Here is a 23,602-nt window from a genome sequence, read left to right on the forward strand (position 1 = left end):
TCGGAACACCGCGAGAGACATTATGAACCTGTTTAAACATGTTCAGATCAACGTTTGACCGAGTTTTGCAGTCGCTTCTAGGATTGACTAGGCCAAAACCGAAACAAAATAATTTACTTTCGACGTTTGACTGAAAAGTTAGGAGCTCCTGGGTTTGACTAAAAATACTTCAGGCAAAGGGCGAAATTGAAATGTATTTCGGGGATCGCCTGACGGCTTTGGCCAAACCTAGGATAAACCAGTCCTTCCGCGAAGAGACTGTGTATCGGACTTTGACTATAACATATATAAAACTCAAGGGTGACTGACTGATTGACATAGTGATCTATCAACGCACAGCCCAAACCACTGGACGGATCGGGCTGAAATTTGGCATGCAGGTAGATGTTATGACGTAGGCATCCGCTAAGAAAGGATTTTGATCAATTCCAACTCCAAGGGGTTAAAATAGGGGATGAAAGTTTGTATATAATAATCCTTCTTAACGCGAGCGAAGCCGCGGGCAAAAGCTCGTATAATATAAGTCGTATACTCAATATTACTGCAATGTTTTACGCTAGACTGAGGCATCACATCACCAGCATAGTCAACAAACAAACAATTTGGTCGACGCTTAACCTTTTCTGTCAATATTCTGATATGACGTGTGCAACATGTGTAGTTGGTCGGATTATTTACTGTATTTTTTATGGTGCTCCCCCACCGGGAGCATTTGCGAATCGCGTGTAATGTAACATTACTCATTATAATTCGTCTTTGAGCATTACATTACAATACCGCCTCCCTGAGTCCTGACCGAGGAACAGTCGCGTGTAATGTAACATACAACGCGTTAAGGGTCCCCGCAGACTTACAATTTCAAGTTGGCCGACTATCGTACAAACCACAGAAATAGATCAAGATAGAAGCGCCATGTCGCTCCAATTTGTATGAACACGAGCGTGTTACTTTTTTCATACCAACTGTGACGTCACAAGAGCGAATTTCGAATCGATTCCGCACGTACGGGTATTCCTATCACTAAAGCGCCCTAACATTATAAATTCAACTTAGAGAATTCCAATTTCCATAGCAAGTTGACTTCACTGTCACTATGTGTAGCAATGATGTTCAAACTTTGTATTACATATTATAACAAGGTGCGCATTGTAATGCTCGGTTCTCCTCCCTACTTATACGTAATGCTCGACTCTGTAACGTTACATTACAAGCTGATGCCTTAATAAAATAGGGGGGGGCAAACGAGCGAACAATCACCTGATGGAAAGATACTACCGTCGCCCATGGTCACTCACAGCATTAGAATTGCTGCAGGTGCGTTGCCGGCCTTTTAAGAGGGAATACGCTCTCTTCTTGAAGGTTTTTAGGTCGTATTAGTCCGGAAATACTGCTGGTGACGGTTCATTCCAGAGTTTCTCAGTACGTGGCAGAAAATTACACGAAAAACGCACGGTAGAAGACTGCCACTTATCAAGGTGATTAGGATGGTATATTTCATGTGGGCGATGGAGAAAAGTTGCAGGAGGTATGATTCCGAACAATTCCTCAAAGCACTCCCCGTGATACAACCGAACCGATTTGTTTAATGAAACAACGTGTAATATACAACGATGGAACCCGCCGTGCTCACTCAGATCGCGCTTTGCCACGGTTTTATTTGATCAAGATATCATTGAACTCTACTAGTATTATTGCATGCGATATCTTTGACCCAAAACGTAACCGTCATTGTGGACTTATCGACAATATAACCAGTACACAAATAAACACACCTGTACACTAGACAGCTACCATTAAGGGTCAATTCAGACCGCAACGCGACGAGGCGAGGCGAGGCGCGGCGCGGCATAAATTTGTATGGATTTGACAGATTTCAATTGCGTGAGACGTCTTGCGAATCTGTCAAATGCTTATAAATGTAGAAATGCATCTACGCGTCGCGTTGCGGTCTGAATCAACCCTAAATTAGTTGTGATTTCCTTGTAAGTTTTCTTTTATAAAATTAGGGGGGAAACGAGCAAACGGATCACCATGTAAAGCAACTACCGTCGCCTATGCACACCCGCAACATCAGAAGAGCTACTGTCGCGTTGCCGGCCTTTTAAGAGGAAATACGCTTACGCTCTCTTCTTGAAGACTGGTTTATCATAGCCTATTTATAATTTTAAAATTATAAATATCAAATTTAATATTGTAACGAAGTTCCTTATCGCGCGCTTGGCGTAAAGGCTAGATAGGCTAGACAGAATGATATTTGACCTCGACACTTTTTTATTAGTACCTGCATGGTAGGGGCAGAGGGCGTTGATAGTATTCCTGTGCGTCAACTAGATGGCATTTTTTGAGAATAAACCGACGACGATAGTATTCCTGGGCGTCAATAGATTTATAGCGTTTTTTTTAATAATTTTTTGAGTGTATAATGTTACATTTATTATGTAGCATTATACACTCAAGGTTTTTTGAACAGAATAAATAACTTCGTTCCATTCGGGTGTCCCTTGACACCTTTGAAGTTTTTTTCTTCAATATCTCGTATAAATTAAGATCCTCTTGACGTTAGGTTAGGTTATGAATTATGATTGAGGTGCAGTATGTATTAGGTATGCACATTGTACAGTGTACCTACATACAATAATATTATTATGTCGATCATGTTCGTCAATAATTTCCCATAATATTATGGGCATTCAAAAACAAATAATATGAGGGATATTTGTTTTTGATTACCAATTTTGGTTGGACGTTCATAATCGCTTGTACTGGTCCATCGCGGACAAACATGAAGAGACGGCATATAATAAAAAAATCGGCCAAGTGCGAGTCAGACTCGCGCACGAAGGTTTCCGTACCGTTAAAGAGCTAAAATAGACCAAAAATTGTGTTTTTTGTATGGAACTTAACAATTTATTTTATTTTAATAATTATTATTAAAAACTGAAGTAGACATATTATAATTAGGGCTTTTGTGAAAATATCAAGTGCCTACCTGTTGTATTATTGATATCGAGCAAAAAAGGGTCAAAAAAAATTTCTTTGTTGTATCATGTAATGGGAGCTCCCCTTTAATATTTATTTTATTTTTACTATTTGTTGTTATAGCGTTATAACGACAACAGATATACACAATCTGTGAAAACTTCAGAAGTCTAGCTATAGCGGTTCTTGAGATACAGCCCGGAGACAGACAGACGGACGGACGGACGGACGGACGGATGGACAGACGGACAGACATCGAAGTCTCAGTAATAGGGTCCCGTTTTTACCCATAAGCGCATTTACCTACTTATTACGTATTTTCTGAAACAAACTATGAATTTTCTATTTAAATAAGATAAACTGCGAAGTTATCAACTGTTTAACAACATATTATTATTACAATAAGATAGTAAAGATTTACTTTACTTATTTAAAAGATTTACGATTAAAAATGAACGTACGTTTCGCCGGGTCACAACTAAAATTTAGTGAAAGCTAGCTTTCAAAGCAATATTTAAATTTTTTGCTTACTTGAATAATTGAATTATCATGCATTATCAATAAAAACCTAAAAACGATACGTTCGAAAAAAAAGAAAATGTTGTGTATCTGAATAAAGTTCTAGCATATTATAATAAGCACATAATATTATGTAACATCCCCTTAATGTTAACATTCAATGGACGGAAAGTTACGACTTACTTTGTGCTCGAAGCCTGTCATATCTACTGATTAGCTGATGTTTTTAATGGAATATTTTCACGATTACTTTTTAAAATGAAGCATCTAGAAACGCTTCTTTTACTTGTTAAGGCCAAATTTTTAAGACTAAGTACCAGTTACATTTAGTGATCAGTGATGACTAAACTTAATCTGCTTCAATGTAATGAACAGTTTGATGGATTATGTATGGGGCTTTTGTCAAAATCTTCATTTAATTACTGTTTAGATAAACCCAAAAAATCAAACATCGTCCCTCTCTCTTCACACTCACGCCCGTCTTTCATATGCCAGGTGAAAAAAGACGACGAGGATTCATCGCCGAATTAGTTTTTTCTTAATAACTCGATAAATATACAACATTTTAAAAATCCGCTAGGTCGATCTCTCAATGATAGAATTTTATACAATGTGTTAAAATATTAACTTAGTTCAATGCACGGTTATGGCAATAAATGAAAAATTTGTGAAAATTAGATGCATCTTTGTGATTTTTTTCTATCGAGAAAATTTTAAGATATCGTGTTTTTGCTCGGATCGAATTCTCGGAAATATAATGTAGTATCTAATTTTAGAAAATGAAACAATTCGGGGCTTATTTTCAAGTATAAAAATGAATTATAAAATCGACACTTAAGGGCTAGTCGCCCCCTTAAGTAATTAATCGTCGCAGTGTCGCAGTAAGAAGTTTTTTAAATGACTTGGGCGTCTAAGAAAGAATCTTTTGTAACATTTTTACTAAAACACTAATTTTACTCAAACTAAGAATATCAGTAGTATAATAAATTAAATCAATTATCTGCTCTACACGAGTTCTACATTAACTTACGAGTGCTTACATCTTCATCCTTCACGTTATATTTCTTTCTGAGAAACTTATCTTACAAGATATTTATATTCCAGGGAGCATAATAATATTGAGACGACCGTTTTCAGAGAAAATGTGATGCATTCTTAGTAAACACGAACCAGTAATTACACATCTCATGAAATACACTCTTATTTACATACCTGCCGACTGCCGTATATAGCGGAATATAACCGCCTCATATCAGCCACCTAAGACTCCTTCTATTTACTTTCAACTGATAATGTTTATAATCAGTAAATTCGATTTAACAGATCAATAAACAAGCTGAAACGTGTAGTCAGATCCTAATTGTGGCACTTTCAACACGTATGATATTTCATGCGTTAAATATTTACTTTTCAATGAAATTGAGTTGCTCGTACGGGGAAATTTACGAGTTTTTCATTTGACAAACGAACAGTTCTAGTTTAGTTTTAATTTGTTTTTAAATTATTTTGTTATCTAGTCAGTTAATATAAGTTTATTTTAATGGCAAACATGTTAATAAGGACTAGTGTGAGTAAATATAAGTTCGCAGTGCTCCTAAGAATTGTTTTCTTCATCGGTATTCCCGCGTTTTATTTTTGTTTCCTGCGCGGCGACACTACTGGAATAAAAGCTGAATATGATATCGGTAAATCCATTATTTAATTTTCATTACATTTTAATAAATAAAGGTTTTATTTAAGCCATGAATTTGTCATGCTAAATTGGAGAAGTTGTTTAAAAATAATATGTTGTTACAAAAATTAAAATACTTACTACACTACAGTATACACTACTCAAGTATTTTTGGTTTAATATTATGATTTATTCTTTCAGTTCAAAGCGTGTATATAATATACATTTTTATATACTATTAAAATACTTACTTTTTAAAAAATCAAGTTTTTTTAATTTTTCTACAATCGCATCGCAAAAGCTAACATAAATGATTTTTATTGACTTGCAAAATATTATAATTTAATATAATATTAATAATTATTAATATTCATCTACTTCATGATATTATCATTATAGTATTATAATTCTTTTATAAGATTATTATTAGTAGTATTACTAGACTACTAATAGTAGAGTATTTTCTGTCTGTTTTACCTTGCTCCTGTTCGGACCTTCCTTATCAGGGCCAAAAATAAACAGGTCAGTCGAATAGTCAAATGTTTACAACTGATACGACAAGTCAATCGAAAGTTCTAGAAAAAATTTCGACCTCGACATACATCAATATTTTTTTTTCAAAAATATTAAATGACTTACGGATAAATAGTCATAAAATTTAATAGAAGTATTATACAATAATTATTGTCAAAATCTTCATTTAATGAAGAATTTGATAATTACTGTATAAAGCTTACTATGTCAAAATCTTTATTGGGCTACAGTTAGTTATTTAATATTCATCTCCGGGTTTGGCATACAGTACGATAAATATAAGGTGCAGGTAATATTTACTACTTTTAAATTCAAATTTTCTGCAGTTCCAACGAAGTTTTCATCTCGTAGTCTGCTGAGTCTGCCCGGAGAAGAGAACTGTACGAAGCCCGCCATTTTGGAATTCCCACCTGACGGATTCACCAGATACCAGAGGCGGCATGTAAGTTTCTAAACTTTTGTATTAGGAGGTACTGAGTCATTAGCGAACACATTTTCTCCTTTATAGGACTTTAGGTTGTGTATGAATCCCATGCATAGAGTTCACTGTAAAAGTAGCATTGCTGAAAGAGTTTTTTTTTTCTTTTGTGTGGGTAATATAATAATAATAATAACTCTCACACCAGTTTCGGTGACGATGGCCGGTTTCATTGAAACCAGGCCAGTTACCCAGGAGTAATTTTATAGTGCCCAAGCGTGTGCGCAGTACACAAGAGCACTCTCTATACCTTTTACCGACACGACCGGCGAGAGATCAGGCGCAAGGCCCAACCTTTACAGGCCCATCCGACGCATGGATCATCTTACTTGTCAGACAATCAGGTGATCACACGCCTTAACCACTCGACCACAGAGGCGTTCCAAGGTGGGTAATTTATACAAATATACAAATAACGAAAAAATATTGTCCCTTTCAGCGCTGCTACTTTTACAGTGCACTCTATATAAGGAGGATAATACTTTGGTTAATACTTAATACTTATGGTATTACTAGATGCCCGCCCGCCCGGCTTCGCCCGCGTAAATTAGGAATTTTACGGAAACCGTACATTTTCCCATAAAAAATAGCTTATGTCCCTACCCTCTTCACGTGGTCTACTCTATATCTGTGCCAAATATTTCCATAAAAATTGCTCCAGTAGTTCGTGAGATAAACCCTTTCTACTATTTCCCCCGTTTTCCCCACATTTTCCTGAGTTTCTTCGGTCGTATTAGTCTTAACTCTTAGCGTGAATTATCACGCTAAGATAGAGATATAGCCTATAGCCTTACTCGATAAATAAGCTATCTAACACTGAAATAAGTTTTTAAATCGGACCTGTACTTCCTAAGGTTCGCGCGTTCAAGCATACATACTCTTTAAGTTTATAATATTAAGTGTAGATTTTTTTAAATTATCGCTTGACAAACTCGAGTCTCGATCTAAAATACTATGAAAAGTACCAATAACAGGGTCATAATAGGCTTATAATCAGGACGATGCACAGTGTAATATGGTAGTTGATGATGATGAAAGTAATTTGCGTAGTACCTTAATATGCTTTCAGTTCTTAAAATAACGCCGAAACTCCCAAACTTGTATCTATAAAGAATCAGGAGTTCTCTCAGTACCTTCCGAACCACGGTATACCCGGTATACCTCGGTGCAAAATCTTACTTGTTGATAGCATATGCTTAGAATACTTCTCACGAAACCGAAGTTACCACACGTTTCCCTACAAATTTTGAGGAGTTCCCTCGATTACTTATGGATCCTTCATCAGATCACCACTTTTGTGAATATGATACCCTATATGGTAGTAATTCAGCGCATCTATTAGGTATAGCTACAAAGAAGTATCAAGTATGTCGTTGTTACTGCTTTAATGATTTCCCCTTTATGAATGAACCCTTCTCTATATCCAATAGATACTTTATACAGGTGTAACGAAACAAAGCTATGCTACTAATATTATAAAGGCGAAAGTTTGGATGTATGGATGTTTGTTACTCTTTCACGCAAAAACTACTGAACGGATTTTAATGAAACTTTACAATCATATAGCTTATAAATCAGAATAACACATAGCTACAATTTTATCCGACTTTCAAAATGGAGAAGGAGTTATGTTGGTTTTTTTTTTATGTTCAACGATTACTCCAACGTTTGTGAACCGATTTTCAAATTTTTTCCTTTGGTGTATCATCCCAGAGATCCAAGAGATCCATAATCCATTATCGAGGGAACTCCTCAAATTTATATGGAAACATGTGGTGACTTCAGTTTCGTGAGCAGTATTCTAAGCATATTTTGCTACCAACAAGTAAGATTTTGTACCAAGGTACGCCATGGTTCGGAAGATGCTCAGAAAACTCCTGACTCTTTATAGACAAAAGTTTGGAAGCTTTGACGTTGCTTAAAGAATGGAAAGCCTGTGTTACTATGCAAACTACATTCATCATCATCACTACCATAAACCATTATAGAACCATTTATCGTCCCGTTTTGACCCTATTATTGGAACTTTTCATAGTATTTTATTATATTATAATTTATATCATTTAAACCGCGGGTAACATCGCGGGGCACAGCTAGTTCATAACAAATATTAAATAATTATATTTTAAGGGGAGTTCCGATATAAAGAACTCAAAATTTTTTTAACGGTAACCCTTCGTGTTCGAGTCTAACTCGCACTTGGCCGATTTTTTTAAGTGCAATATTATTCTAGGGTTTCATCGCTGTGCATTGCGTGCTAGCTGTGTACTGTTTTCTTCTCCTGGGCACAGTCTGCGAGCAATACTTCGTGCCTACTATCAAGATTATATGCGAGCGTATGTATCAAGTATCAATATTGACAGTATTGTTCAACCAACATAATACACTGCTATCAAAACTGCAAAATATGATAGCGCTGTGTTGACAGGTGTTATGTAATTGTTGCCAAGCCTCTATGGTCTCAAGCAGGTTGATGGCTGACAAGTGGTACTGTAGTACCTTGATATGCCTCTGTCAGGTGCGTCCAGAATCCAGATTAGCAGTAACCGTGACATTTTAAAAGTTTGTAGAATATGGAACTGTGGAATTATTGTAGATACCGCGACATATCCATTGTAATAACATTAAAAATGTGTTAGTCTACTATCTACCAGCTGCCTGTCTGTTACCTCTTCACGCCTAAACCACTGAATCGATTTTTTATCCTGGAAAAATGTACAGTTGCCGTGTGATAAACGAATTTTGGTGCAACGAAGTTGCCGGGGTCATCTAGTATTATGATGCCTGCTCCCTTAGACAAAGTATATTTCGTTAAAAACGATCAAAATGTATTCGGTTTGACATAATATTAAGTCATCGCTAAATGACATTTCGCTTTCGAAGACTAATGTCAAATCCCATACATTTGATGATAATGGATTTCGTCATCGTTTCTAATGAAAGGGACTTTAGCTACGGCCCCTGGATATCCGCGGTTCGCGAAATACGTTTTCTGTGCGAACCGCGTCACAGTCACAGTCATGAGTCATGCCACGCAAATGTGAACGCACCCTCAGTGCCAGAGGACGGCACCATTAGTAAAAAGTAAAAACTGATATTTCTATTCTCAAATTGCCGAATTCTGTCCGTGGCGGTCATTGCAGTCTGTTAAAAAACTTGTCATATTTCATCATTTTGTATAAAAACCGCGATTGACAATGAAGTGACAGATGTTTCTGTCTAAGGGCCAATTCAGAGCGCAATGCGACGCATAGATGCATTTTTAAAGTATAGAATTGACAGACTTGCATGACGTTTCACACAATTGAAGTCTGTCAAATCCGTACAAATTTAGAAATGCGTCTACACGTCGCGTAACGTTACGGTCTGAATTGACCCTAAGGGCGATATCGTATTTTGCATACTCGATGTAAACTGATTATGAACTAGTATGAGGTATATCACTTCGAACCTACGAATAATAAAAACTAAGGAAAACTAACTCTGTCAAAAACATGTTCTAAGTACAATACTTGTCAAAAAAGTGTACCTAATTAGGTACACTTTTTCAATACATTTGCAATATTTAGGTGGCCTTGAGCGATATCAGGCTGACGTTACATTACAGTTTGAAAGGATATAACCGTTCCTTTCAAACTGTAATGTATGGGAGTTACGTTTCCTTAGTTTTTATACTCATAAATAATTTTAGATTATTATGATACAGAGTTATCAAGAGGTTTTCCGATGAATCTATAATAGCTAGTCTGTGTCTGTGAATTTTTCACATAACTCCTAGACTAGAAAGTTCAATGACCGCTGGTACTACCTAAAATTATTTTGACTATAGTAACAAGTATCTATACATCAATATACGCGAGCGAAATATGTTGGATCCCTTTTGACGAAAAATGCGAAAACTTAGGTGAATGAAATTTTGCACAGTTATAGTTTATATGGTGAAGGAGTACATTGAGCTGTTAAAGTTATATTGAAATTATACTTTTATCATACATTTTTTTTAACAAATAAAACATTACACACACTACAATGTGCACACTACGATCTTTTGAATGACAAGCCTATACACACGAATTGTACTCTTTTATTTATGGTTGAAGTCTATTGTCCAATTGAAAATAGTTTTTTTTTTCTATTGAATCTTTAAAATATAATACGGCCGTGCCTTTGCTAAAAAGCTTGGCTGGAGCACTGCCGTGCTCCCAGATCTTTAAAATACTGTTATTCTATACGGCCAGTCTGGCATCATTTGACTTAATTAATCTGAGACTGTCGCAGGACTTTTTAATATTGTCTAAAAATAATAAAGTCAATATTTTGACAATAGAATATCAATAGAAAAGCGTTGAAATTTGAATCTGATAATTTATTTTTTTATTTGAGGTCGAATTTCGACCATTGGGCGATCTCTAGTTATTTCAATTGCTGTTAATTAAACTCTACAGTCTACACACTTCTGTCAAATCGTTGTAATCAGAGTCAGCAACATGTCTAGGGGCACAGTATGAAATTCTTAGAATAACGTTCGTCATGTTCAAACAATACTTTACAAATATTGATGCAGTTTTACAATATCATAATAATATAATTATTACAAACAGAAACGTTAAAATAACAGGCAAACACGAAAAAGTGATAACAGAGACAAACAATTTATGGGTACAATAAAGAATAATATGCACTATAAAGCATACTCTGCAAAATATACTTTGAAATTGCTAATTGCATTTCACAGCATGTTTTCCCGATATTTCATTATAGTTTCAGGGGATAGTGGGCGCTGGAAGTGCTAAAACTGGCACTGATTAGTCTAAAACAAAACTTCACCATCACGTACTCGGTAGTCGGTACTCGGTACTACTGCCCATGCCGTCAACTTTTGAAATCAAGCGTGAAACGGCTTTATTGAGCGCCAACGTGTCGCCTCCGTGGTCTAGTGGCTTAGAGCGCGGCTCTTGACTCGGAGGTTGTGGGTTCGATTCCCTAGTTAGAAACATGTTACTTCCAAGTTTAGTTAGGATAATGCAGGCTGATAGCCTGATTGTCTGACAAGATGATCCATGCATCGGATGGGCAATATATAGTCGGTCCTGCGGCTGATCTCTCGCCAGTCGTGTCGGTCTTCCGTCCCACTGGATTATTAGAGTAAAAGGAATACAGAGTGCTCTTGTGTACTGCGCACACACTTGGGCACTATAAAATTACTCCCGCGTTACTGGCCTGGTTTCAATGAAACCGGCCACCGTCACCGAAACCGGTGTGGGAGTTACTATTTAAATATATGAGTATTATATTAGAATCCAATTTCACCAACGACTGTTGAAGTTAATGCTCGAATTAGTATCACGTTACCTCTTTCATTTTTCATATTATGAATCAAAGAGAAGACATTCAAACAAGCTGTTAAACACTAACAGACGTTGGTGATATTGGGCCTAAGCATGCTGTTATTCCCGTCAGGTCTAAACATGGCGTCGGACATAGCCGGGGCTACGTTCATGGCGGCGGCCAGCTCCAGCCCAGAACTGTTCATCAACTGTGTGGGGACATTCGTGACGGAAGGAGACCTGGGAGTGGGAGCCGTAGTAGGCTCGGCCGTCTTCAACGTCCTTGCCGTGCCCGCTTGCTGCGCGCTCGTTGCTGGGAGGGTAAGATCCATGCTCTATGATAAGAAGATAGAAAGGAAAGAGTTACAGTACTCTTCAGAAAGCTACGTAAAGTTTTATCATTGAAATAAGGAGACACAAAAAGAGAAAGCGCGTACTCTAATTAAGATACATTATAAAGCAATGTAAAGGCTTTTGTAATAAGGAGATAGGAAGGTGTTCTCTAGTTGGGTTAGGAAGTGATGGGCTCTATCTTCAGTCGTCGTCCTTTATGACTTGAAATTCCACTGATATAATTGTTTTTCTAAATATTTCTGGTTCAATTCGGACATGGCGTCAATAATGATTAACAACTTCCTATTTTGTTTAACTTACTTCTACTCTCTCTTTCCAACTCAGTACTCGTAACAGTATCACGTCTTTCAGGTGATAGAACTGGACTGGTGGTCGGTGTCTCGGGACTGTATGATGTATGCTGTCGCGGTGGTGGCTCTGATCCTCTCGCTGCTGGACGACAAGGTGTACTGGCACGAGGCTCTGCTGCTGGTGCTCATGTACACTCTGTATATATTAGGTGAGTCCCCTAAAGCATAATTTGATAGATGAAGATGAGAAGAAATCAAGACAAAACTATGTGAAAAATCTGTTGGTACTCCCACTACCCTCCAGAGATAATAGAATTTTAAAAAGATAAAACAGACTTCAAAATCGTACGTTATTGTGAATTAAAATTCCGTACTTATCTCAAAAACTACTGCGACTTTGATGAAACTTGCACTATTCCCTAAGTTGAACAATACCTAGGCACAACAAAAAAATTACTTAAATTACTTGTAGTTCCAAAGATATGCTTACACAAACATTAAAACATACATACATACGTACATACATACACTTTTGAAATTTGGCACATTTTTCTCAGATGCTGATATAGACTAACATATACGAAAACTAGGCAGTTCTGAGAATATTACATACGCGTCGAATTGATAACCTCCTTTTTTGAAGTTGGTTAAAAACTGATTGAAAAATCTGTTGAGTCGCAGAATTTCGGTTGCCTAAATATCTTTTCATACAAATCATGACTCACAAAATTACGCTCGTGAGAATTAAACAGGACTTTTGTATGAAACTGAAGGCAGCAGAATTTCTGCCAGCCGAAATTCTACGACTCTAAATTCACAAATTACGCTCGTTTGGCTTCATCCTTAATACATCAGCCCAATATGTACTACGGGCTTAAAGCACGTAGAAAACTTGCAAGAACTAGATAAAAAAATATTAGTTACGCCTGCTATTTCTGTGGATTTTTGATGGAGCCTATCAACAAACTACATTGTTGCCTTTTGTCAAAATGAGAATTACCTGAAGCTGAATAGTATTTGGGTTGACCTTCAATAATTAGCCCTTACGATCTGGATTTTACACCGAACTGCATAATCCCTTTATTTTCAGCCATGGTCTTCAACGGACACCTCGGTCGGTTCGCGAGGAGTGGTTGTTGTATCAACAGACCGAAGCCCTACACGGAGGTCACCCCGCTCCTTATCAAAGGTCGGTACCAATGTCGACAGCTCAGTAAACACCACTAAGGAAGTTTGCATATCATTTCATAGGATGATGGATAGCGATTTGCAAGTGCAATGTTTGTATTTGACATCATTATGAATAGAGAAAATGTGCGGAAAAGAAAATATTTTTGCAATTAGATCGGGCTTCCAGAGCTTCTACATATTTATTGGGGTAACGTGAGATATAATATAGCACACGAGTTGGTCAGGCGCGGTCCGAAGGGGTCGGGGGCGGTCACAGGGGACATGATCAAAAATCCCAAAATGTAAGGTCAAATTGAAAAATCTCAAAATCTTGCCAAATAATAAAAGAAAATTTCTAGCTATCCCCTCACCACCACTGCGTCTGACCTTAAGACAGCCGTCAACCCAGAACCGTACGAGGGCGCAGATAAAAAAAAATATTGGTGTAGTGACTAGTGAGTGACCCCCCCCCCCCCCCCCCCCCCCCAAAAATTTCAGGCTGCGACCGCGCCTGTAGTTGGTGCGGTGGAGCCCGCAACTGCGTTGCGCCAAAATTGCTAAAGAAGCGTACATTTTTCCGAGATATAAAGTATGCTATGTCTTTTCCCGGAACTCAAAACATCTCCATACTAAATTTCAACAAAATTAGTTCAGCGGTTTACAGCAGTTCAGTTGCACGAAAAGAGGTAGACAGACAGACACACTTTTGCATTTATATTATTAGAATGGATTGATGTGTGTACAGAAGTATCTTATATCTTATATCTTTAAACGAGCAATTGTTGTATATATATAATTGGAATCTCGGAATCGGCTCCAACGATTTTCATGAAATTTAATATATAGGGGGTTTCGGGGGCGATAAATTGATCTAGCTAGGAATCATTTTTAGAAAATGTCATTTTATTCGTTTTATCGAATACCGAGCAAAGCTCGGTCAAATAGCTAGTTATAATAATATGTAGTATCCCACGAAAACACCTTTAATACAAATTATTATTAGAATGGATTGATGTGTACGTGCAGAGGTATTACAATAATAATATTATGTAGTATCCCAAGAAAACACCTTTTACCCAAACTTTGATGAAATTGACATGTCTGGATAAGCAAAATGAACTAAAACAGCTAATCAACATTGAAGACGTCAGTGGATGAAGTAGGTACTTACTTAACTAACAATTAGATTTTTTTAATAAGAAGGAAATATTATTAAAAATAAAATAATATGGATTTTATCCTTTAATCATTGAGCTGTATATATTTTTTCAAAATGATAAAGTAGATAAATGACTACGTAACTACTTATCAGGTTTGCTCAAATTATAAGGGAAAAATGAGTATTTGCTCTTAATAATAAAATTTTAGTTATCCACTTCATCCGCTTAGTCTTCACTTACAATGTGCTGGGTCAAAGATCTAAATTATATTAGATAATATTGACCACAGTAAAGAAAATGATTACATAAATACAACCAGATTGAGATATGATTAAGTAGATCAATAATTATTAATCTCATCGTCCTTATTATAAATATATTTTGGTAATCAGTTGCTATGTAGTAATCTACATAGCAACAGACAGGCATCCTATAGTAATATAAATTAATATTTATATTACTATAGGATGCCCTTTGGCCAAAGTTCAACGATGCCAATAAAAATTATTATTTTTAACAAAAAATTAAAACCGACTTCCAAGGTAAAAACAATAATAATATGAACTAAAAAGTATTAAATAACTTTTACTCTATAATAGTGCGTTTTTCAGAATTCGTCTAAATCTCAACTATTCTGTACATACTACAGTCTTCATTATTTGAAGTCGGTACCAGCTTAAATTTTATCGTGAGTTCAGTCAATGTCAGAAGATCTGAAGCTTTTGGGACTGGTACCGACTTCAAAGTAATGAAGATAGTAGTATGTACAGAAATAGTTGAGATTTAGACGAATTCTGAAAAAGGCACTATTATAGAGTAAAAGTTATTTAATACTTTTTAGTTCATATTATTATTGTTTTTACTTTGGAAGTCGGTTTTAATTTTTTGTTAAAAATAATAATTTCACTCTTTTTAGTTATTTAAAAGATAAGGCTTTATGCGTAAATAACCACTACGAATATTAACTTCACATTCACATTATGTTACTGTAAGCGAAATTGTGGTAAATGCTTGCAGTTATCTTAGCGATGCTGCAATTTAAAAACTTTTATCTTTAAAGGTTCAGGAGTTCTGTTCAGTGCCTTTCGACCAAGAGACACCTTCGTATGAACTTTCTCTTATTTGTAACATATGTTTTAGTTTCTAGAAACAACATTTTAACCACTATGAGTCTTTTGATAAATTTCAAGGATTTCCCTCGATTGCTCATAGATCCCATCATCAGCTCACCATTTTCGTAATTATTATACAAAATCAAGATTATACCCTATACAACAACACAAGAATTTTGAAAATCGGTCTACAAACAGCGAAATAATCATCAAAAACATCTGCTTCGATGCAAAATATCACGAAAAGTATCAATAATTGGGTCATAATGTGATAACCCATGTCATAATTATGATTTTGATGATGATGATCAAATTATGTGTTGGCTTATGCTTTCAGTTGTTTAAACAACGCCGAAATCCCCGAACCTGTATCTATAAGGATTCAAAAGTTCTGTTGGGTACCTTCGGATTCAGGGTATAACTTGGTGCAAAATCTTACTTTTTGGTAGCATATGCTTAGGATGCTTCTCATAAAACCAAAGTCACTATATATTTCCATACAAATTTCAAGAAGTCCCCTCGATTCCTCCAGGATCCCATCATCAGATCACCACTTTTGTGAACATGGTACCAAATTCGAGTTAAACCCTATGCAACACAAAAAGAATTTTGAAAATCGGATCACAAACGGCTGAGTTATCGTTGAACATACAAAAAAAAAAAGATACATGCAGCTGAACGTATAACCTCCTCCTTTTTGGAAGTCGGCAAAAAACCGGCCAAGTGCCAGTTGGACTCGCCCATGAAAGGTTCCGCAGCAACAATATTAAAGTTTATTTCCATGAAATTAAAAGGTTTTTGATATTTTTTATATTTCAGTTGTTGCTACATCTCGTTCAAACCAATTTTCGTTGGTAGTTTTTATAGTAATTTACATCATATATTTTCTCTTTCGCAAACTATTCAGGTTAGAAAAAAAAAATATTAAAAAAATACATAATATTGGCCCGACTTAGGCCGGATTACTACAACCCTCTTACTCATATTGAGGATATATTCCTATAAGTAGTTCTCGTGAATTATCTCTAGGTATTCTTTAGCACTACAATTATGCGATCTATCAACAAATGTCTTAACTGATAATGTTATAGATAATAGGGATTACATGCTTCCTTCAGTATCAATTTGTTTGCTACGAGCTGATTTCTCGCATTGTTCATTGAAACAATAAATTATTAAGACTTTAATTCATCCACTGTTTCTGCAAAAACTTTTGAATCATGGTTGAAACATAAGAGGGATAGCCAAACTTTGGCATGAATGAATCGGTTCGACCAGAGACGGCTTATGATGGGTTTTGCCAAAAACTATCCTATATCCTTACACCACTCCTCTATTACGAGTATGTGACCTATATAGATAGAAGTCTGAACAAATATTACTTACTGAAAAATGAGATTAGGAATTAATAGTGTGAAATCGCATACATTTATTTTTGTTTAATAAATAAAAAAGTACCTGGATGACCGAGCTTTGCTGGGTATAGCAAACACTCATTGACTTCGTGTTACTTAATAACGCCATCTGCTGGTCGTTAAAACAGTTAGTTGCCAACAAAATAGTATTATTATTCGCCAATAGATGTCAGGAAGAGTCATATTTTTCAGTTTATCGATTATCGATAAAACACGAATAAAAAGACATTTTCTAAAAATTATTCCTAGCTAGATCGATTTATCGCCCCCGAAACCCTCTATATACTAAATTTCATGAAAATCGTTGGAGCCGATTCCGAGATTCCAATTATATATATTGATTCGTAGGCAGCTGGCAGACTGTCATTTGGTAAGATTATATCAGTTCAATAGTAATTATTCGTGATCTGTCGGCTGAGTTTGATTTGACTCTGATAGTACAACATACTATCTTGTTTGCAGACAAAAACAGAAACTTTGACCTAGCTGACAATCTGAACAACCTTAAAAAGCTGAATGACATGGAGAAAGGAGGGATCGAATTAAGAGAGAGGCGAGATTCTACTGATTCAGGTAAAAAAACACTTATCTTAAGACCCACTTGCGCTAAAACAAGGCATTTGCATCCATTGTGGATGATTTATACAGTATTTTCAGAGCGAAGTTACCATTCTTCAAGTATTGTAGTGCCTGGGACAAGATTTTTAAGTGACCGTATGGTTGCCCAAGGCTTGGGCAACCATACGCATAATGCCGTTTGTGCTTGGGCCCCAAGCACATGCGGCATTTTCGCAACATAATAATATAAATGTGCCCAGTCTAAGAACGGGTCAATACGTGTGGGACCAACTATGTGTGGGTTTCTTTACAATGTTTTCCTTCACTGTACGAGCGTCCGTATTATATTATGTAATTATTACAGATCTGAAAATGTCTCATCGGTACACATCTCCTAGGTACACGCTAGGGCTGCTCACACTTGTGCCAACACTAGTTCAAATTAACCCTGTGTTAAAGTATCATGCCTTTTCATTACTAAATACGAGAATTAATGAAACAAGTAACTTCTAGAATTGGCCTCATGATTTTCAGCACTCGTTCTTAAAACGGCCGTGCTATGCGACTTGTGAGTTTTAAATATTGGGTTGAATCTTCGATATTAGTGATCGAAGGGTTGAATACCGAAAAATTCAGCCAATAACGTCGCAGCAGCACCACTAAACTTTCTTATAATTTAGAAAAAATTACCTTTAACAAGGATGGGAGTTCAAAGACCTCCAAAGGTTTACAACCAACTATTTACTTATTAACTCTATGATAATAATAATTTTCAGCATACACCAGACAACTAGACATAGATATAAAAATTATCTTTTATTTTATTATCATGTACAAATGCTTTGTATTTTTAGTTTCACTATGTTAACTTATTACGAGTATAGAACTTCAAGATAGTAAAGCTGTTATTAGAGTAAGTTAGGTTAGTATTACCGATGACACACCATGCCGAAATTCCGTCGCGTTATATTGTATGCATTTGACATTGCTGACGTAATCATGCGGAATTTTCGGCGCGGAACTTCGGCATAGTGTGTTTAAGCACTTAGTGCCTGTTTCACCACTTTCTGATAAAGTGCCTAATAGGCTATTCACAACTTTTTTGACAGATTCTCCATACTTGATCTGTCAAGTTAATTGGTGGATAGCCTTATCTGGAAGTGGTGAAACAAGCCCTTAGGGTCAATTCAGACCGCAACGCGACGCGTAGAAGCATTTCTAAATTAGTATGGATTTGACAGATTCGCAAGACGTCTCACGCTGACGACATCTGTCAAATCCATACAAATTTAGGTCGCGTCACGTCGCGCCTCGCCTCGTCACGTTGCGGTCTGAATTGACCCTTAGGCTTGTGCTGGTCGACACGGGCAAAATATACACATATTTTTACTACGTATTTGTACTACGAAAAAAAAAAAACGTATTGTAACGTTATAGGGTCAAATGTAACAGCATTTTCATTATTTTCATGTGTTACTGCTGCACTCAGAGACGAATATTAACTTAACTGTAATCAATGAAGATTTTGACATAATCCCCGTACAATATCTCTCAAACTCTTCATTGAATTGAAGTTGAATCAACCTTAAAATGTTTCTGACTCACAGTTAGCAATCAATGAAAGTTTGATATTCTATTTGCCACCAGGTGCCGCTATGTAGCCTTAGGGTCAATTCAGACTGCAACCACGGACGTAAAAAAAATACGGACGGATCGCCATTAAGAAATGAGTGAAGCACCCTTAATAAGCCCAGGCGATCATAATATGTACACATCTTGCACAAACACTCGCACTGTAATAAGCCGATCGTACCGCCATTACGCAATTAGACTGCATCGCGGTGACACGTCTTTGTCATTCATAAATAAAAATAAATATGCCATCTTGTGTTGTAAAATGGTGCAAGAACAATACAACCTTACACAAAAAACATCAAGGAATAATATTTCATAGGTAAGATAACATATTTTTAAAGTATTTTGATAAAATAATGTAAATATTAATGCAACTTCAACAGGTCAGTAATGTCCATAACAAAGTGGGGAAATTTTCCCCAAACCGGGGAAAATTTTAAATTATTTTTAAATAATCCAATAATTAATTTTATTGTGTCATGTAAGTATTTAGCATACTATTGACCAGTAATTAGGCAGGAATACAATAATAGGGGTGTAGACAGTAAACGAAATCTAATACAAATTATTGTTTTTTTTGAGAGTTTGTATTATAAAATTACCGAAAATGGACATATTTTACTTAATAACTTTATAATATTTTTTATATTGAATAAGTGATTTTTTAAATTGAAATAAGAGTGTATTTATTTTTTATACATATTTTTAGGTGTGACAAAATACTGATGTACTATCAGAGAAGTTGATTCTCTAATTTGATAAGTAGTTTGGTTGCGTTACGTCAAACCCAGCCGACAGATCACAATTAACATTGAATTGACATAAGTATTCGACCAAATAACATTGGTCTGTCAATTGCATAGGAATCAACTTCCTTGATGGTACATCTGTAAAATAAATATATTTCCTAAAAATAGTCTACACCCCTATTAATTTCTTAATTTACAAAAGTGGATATAATTGTTGTTTGACGACCTCTGTGGCTCAGTGGGTGGGCTGTCGGTGGCTCAAGCCGGGGGTCGCGGGTTCGAATCCTGCCGACGGAACAAAAAGTTTTCAAAGTTCCTGGGTCATGGGTGTGTATTAAATATGTGTATCATATAATAAAAATCTTAAATATATGTATAGTATAACAGTATTAAATATATTTCCGTTGTCTGGTACCCGTAACACAAGTCCTGACGTGGTGTGAAGCGTCCATAGATAAAATTGTTGTCTTAGATTTCCTTCAGTAGTAGGGGAGGGAAGGTGCTATTGGTGTAGTCACCCGAGCGTCATTGAGACCTAGTAGGAATGAAAATATTAAATGGACCTCTAGATCAGGAATAAATTTAACACCATGTTAGGTGATTTGATTTGACGTTAGCGCATGGTAGAACTCTCGATAGCTCTAACAGGCCGTTAACTGATTTAACAAGCCATTATTTATTTAACATTACTTGATTGTTTGATGAAACGGGTTACGGGACTTAAGTATCTTATATCTTTTCGTATACAGGTTTCTTATATAGGTTTCGGGGGCGATAAATCTATCTAGCTAGGAATTATTTTTAGAAAATGTCATTTTATTCGTGTTTTATCGAATACCGAGCAAAGCTCGGTCAAATAGCTAGTAATAATTTTATTATTGTAAATGTTTGTTCGACAAGTTTTACAACAATCTTAGCGAAGTTACAGAAAAATACTCTGACAATAATATAGTAATCATGGGAGACTTTAATGCTCAAGTAGGCGTTCAAAAACCTGGAGAAGAAAATGTCATAGGAAAATTTGGAAAAGGAAATCGAAGCAAAAATGGCGAAAAACTGGTAGAGTTCCTGCTTGAACATAACCTAACACTTCTAAACTCCATATTCTGCAAAAAACCCAAATCTAAATGGACTTGGATATCCCCAGATGGAAAGGTCAGAAATGAAATAGACTATATCTTGTCAAACAAAGCAAAACTCTTCAGTGATACAAGCGTAATACAAAACCTCAACTTTAATACTAACCATCGTATGGTACGTTGTTGTTTACCTGCACAGATTCCAAGAAAACCTAGGCCAAGAATATTTCAAAGCAACCACCTACAGGTGGGCAGTAACGCGAAGGACCCAAATGACTCTACAGAGAAGCTTATAGAAATTGTTACCTCCAACAAGAAACTAAGCAAAAAATATGACAGAGTGGAAAGTAAACTCAAAAAACATACAAAAACAACAGATAAGAACAAAGTACCCTATATAAGTCAAGAAACTCTAAAACTTATTGAAAATAGAAAAAATCTAATAGCAAAAAAGGAGAAGGTAAACATTAAAGACATTTCGAACATAAGTAAACGCATCCGTGAAAACATGAGAAAAGATAGAAAAAATAGAAGAATAAAAACCCTAGAAAACCACATTGCCAAAACGGGAGGTACACGCAAAGCTCTCAAGGAGCTGCGAGAGAAGGGTAAAGAATGGATACCAAAATTAAGAGACAAAGATTTACCCACCACCACACGTAGTACGATTCTAAAAATTGCAACAGACTACTATCGCACTTTATATTCTAGGCAGCCAAATATAGAGTCACCTGTTAGAGAACCCAGACTGGAAAATACGGAAGAAGTACCACAAATACTAAAATCAGAGGTAGTAAATGCTATAAATAGCCAGAAAATGGAAAAATCACCAGGTCCAGATAAAATCCAAAATGAACTGATGCGAGGAACAGTCAGTGAATTAAGTCCGATACTAACCAAGGTGTTCAACGAGATACTGTTTACTGGGAAAATCCCTAGCCAATGGACAGAATCACATATTATACTCCTCTATAAAAAAGGTCCAAAGGATGATATTGGAAATTACAGACCCATATCGCTCATATCAAATGTGTATAAGGTTTTTGCGAAAGTGATACTGAATAGAATATCGAACATTCTCGACGAAAACCAACCCGTGGAGCAGGCAGGGTTCAGAAAAAACTTCAGTACAATCGATCACATACACACCATTAAACAGCTGATACAAAAATACAACGAGTATAACAAGCCTATCTATCTAGCCTTCATAGATTATTCGAAAGCTTTCGACAGCCTCAAAGATAGTTATGTATGGAAAAGTCTCATGGAGCAAGGAGTACAATACACTTACGTAAACATCATCAAAAAGATCTATAGTGAAAGTAAAGCTAGTATCAAGCTAGAATCTCTAGGGGATACCTTTCCAATTGACAGGGGAGTCAGGCAAGGGGACCCCCTCTCACCAAAACTATTTTCAGCAGTGCTTGAACAAATGTTTAGGAAACTGGATTGGGACCAGCTAGGGCTAAACATAAATGGATCGCGACTAAACCACCTAAGATTCGCTGACGACCTGGTCATATTGGAGGAAACCCCAAGACTATTGGAATCCATGATACAAACCTTAGCAGAAAGAAGCTTAGATGTGGGTTTGGAAATGAACTCGAGCAAAACAAAACTGATGACAAATGCAACAGCTGAAGACATAACTGTCAATGGACAAAAACTCGAATATGTTGAGGAGTATGTATATCTAGGGCAGATCATATCTCCAAGCGACCAAATGTCTAAAGAAATAGACAAAAGAATCGCAACTGGGTGGAAAAAATACTGGGCCTTGAAGGAAATAATGAAAAGTAAGGAACTCAGTATTAGAACCAAGAAGAAGACTTTTGATACGTGCATTCTTCCCTGCATCACCTATGGCTGCGAAACCTGGGCTTTGACAAGAAACCAAAGAGAAAAACTTGCAAAATGTCAGCGAGCCATGGAAAGGAGCATGCTCGGAATAAAATTGAAAGATAAAGTCAGGAATGCGGATATCAGGCAGAAAACTAAACTAACTGACATACTTGCACATATAGACAGACTAAAATGGAGATGGACAGGGCATATGCTCCGTTGCAAACTTGATAAATGGAGCAAGCAAGTAACAGTCTGGTATCCAAGAGATGGTTCAAGGAGCCGTGGTCGCAAAGTGAGAAGATGGGAGGACGAATTGAAATGGACTTTGGGCCCCCTGTGGCCAAGAATTGCAACTGATAGAAAACAGTGGAAAGTGTTGGAGGAGGCCTATGCCATAAGGCACACCGAACGTAGAGACATTTTATAATCAGTGTTTAAACTAATGGGTACCCAGTTAGAAATCTTTGAAGTTCGGAATAAAAGGCTTTATTATTATTATTATTATAAATGTTTGTACATAATCATTATTACTAATAATGTTATGAAAATAATATACTTCTCTGTACGTAATATGTGTTTTTTTTTCTATCTATAGTGTCATAAAAATAATATTTTCATTATGACATCTTTAACAACCGCTTACATTTCTGAAGCGAAAAAACATAAAAATATGTTTAAGTATAAAAAATAACATTTAACTTGTCTGAGTTTACAAAAAAAAGTAGG

At 36.2% G+C, this 23,602-nt stretch overlaps 1 protein-coding gene and 1 long non-coding RNA gene across 2 annotated transcripts in view; one reads left to right on the forward strand and one right to left on the reverse strand.

The window, feature by feature from the left end:
* LOC121738924 overlaps nt 1-23,602 on the reverse strand; it is a 25,352-nt gene continuing 1,750 nt past the window's right edge. The window contains exons 2-3 of the long non-coding RNA XR_006037363.1: nt 19,920-19,925; nt 1-293 (exon numbers count right to left, since the gene is read on the reverse strand). This is a non-coding gene — a long non-coding RNA (uncharacterized LOC121738924). The remainder of the gene's footprint in view (nt 294-19,919; nt 19,926-23,602) is intronic.
* The window catches only part of LOC121738923 (sodium/potassium/calcium exchanger 4-like), a 26,282-nt gene continuing 7,504 nt past the window's right edge, over nt 4,825-23,602 (forward strand). The window contains exons 1-7 of the mRNA XM_042131202.1: nt 4,825-5,183; nt 6,031-6,146; nt 8,416-8,518; nt 11,643-11,830; nt 12,215-12,362; nt 13,244-13,342; nt 17,473-17,583. Of these exons, the coding sequence (XP_041987136.1) occupies nt 5,039-5,183; nt 6,031-6,146; nt 8,416-8,518; nt 11,643-11,830; nt 12,215-12,362; nt 13,244-13,342; nt 17,473-17,583 (910 nt within the window). The 5' untranslated portion in view covers nt 4,825-5,038. The remainder of the gene's footprint in view (nt 5,184-6,030; nt 6,147-8,415; nt 8,519-11,642; nt 11,831-12,214; nt 12,363-13,243; nt 13,343-17,472; nt 17,584-23,602) is intronic.

This window comes from Aricia agestis, chromosome Z (genome assembly GCF_905147365.1).
Source record: "Aricia agestis chromosome Z, ilAriAges1.1, whole genome shotgun sequence".
In the NCBI taxonomy this organism is placed as follows: domain Eukaryota; kingdom Metazoa; phylum Arthropoda; class Insecta; order Lepidoptera; family Lycaenidae; genus Aricia; species Aricia agestis.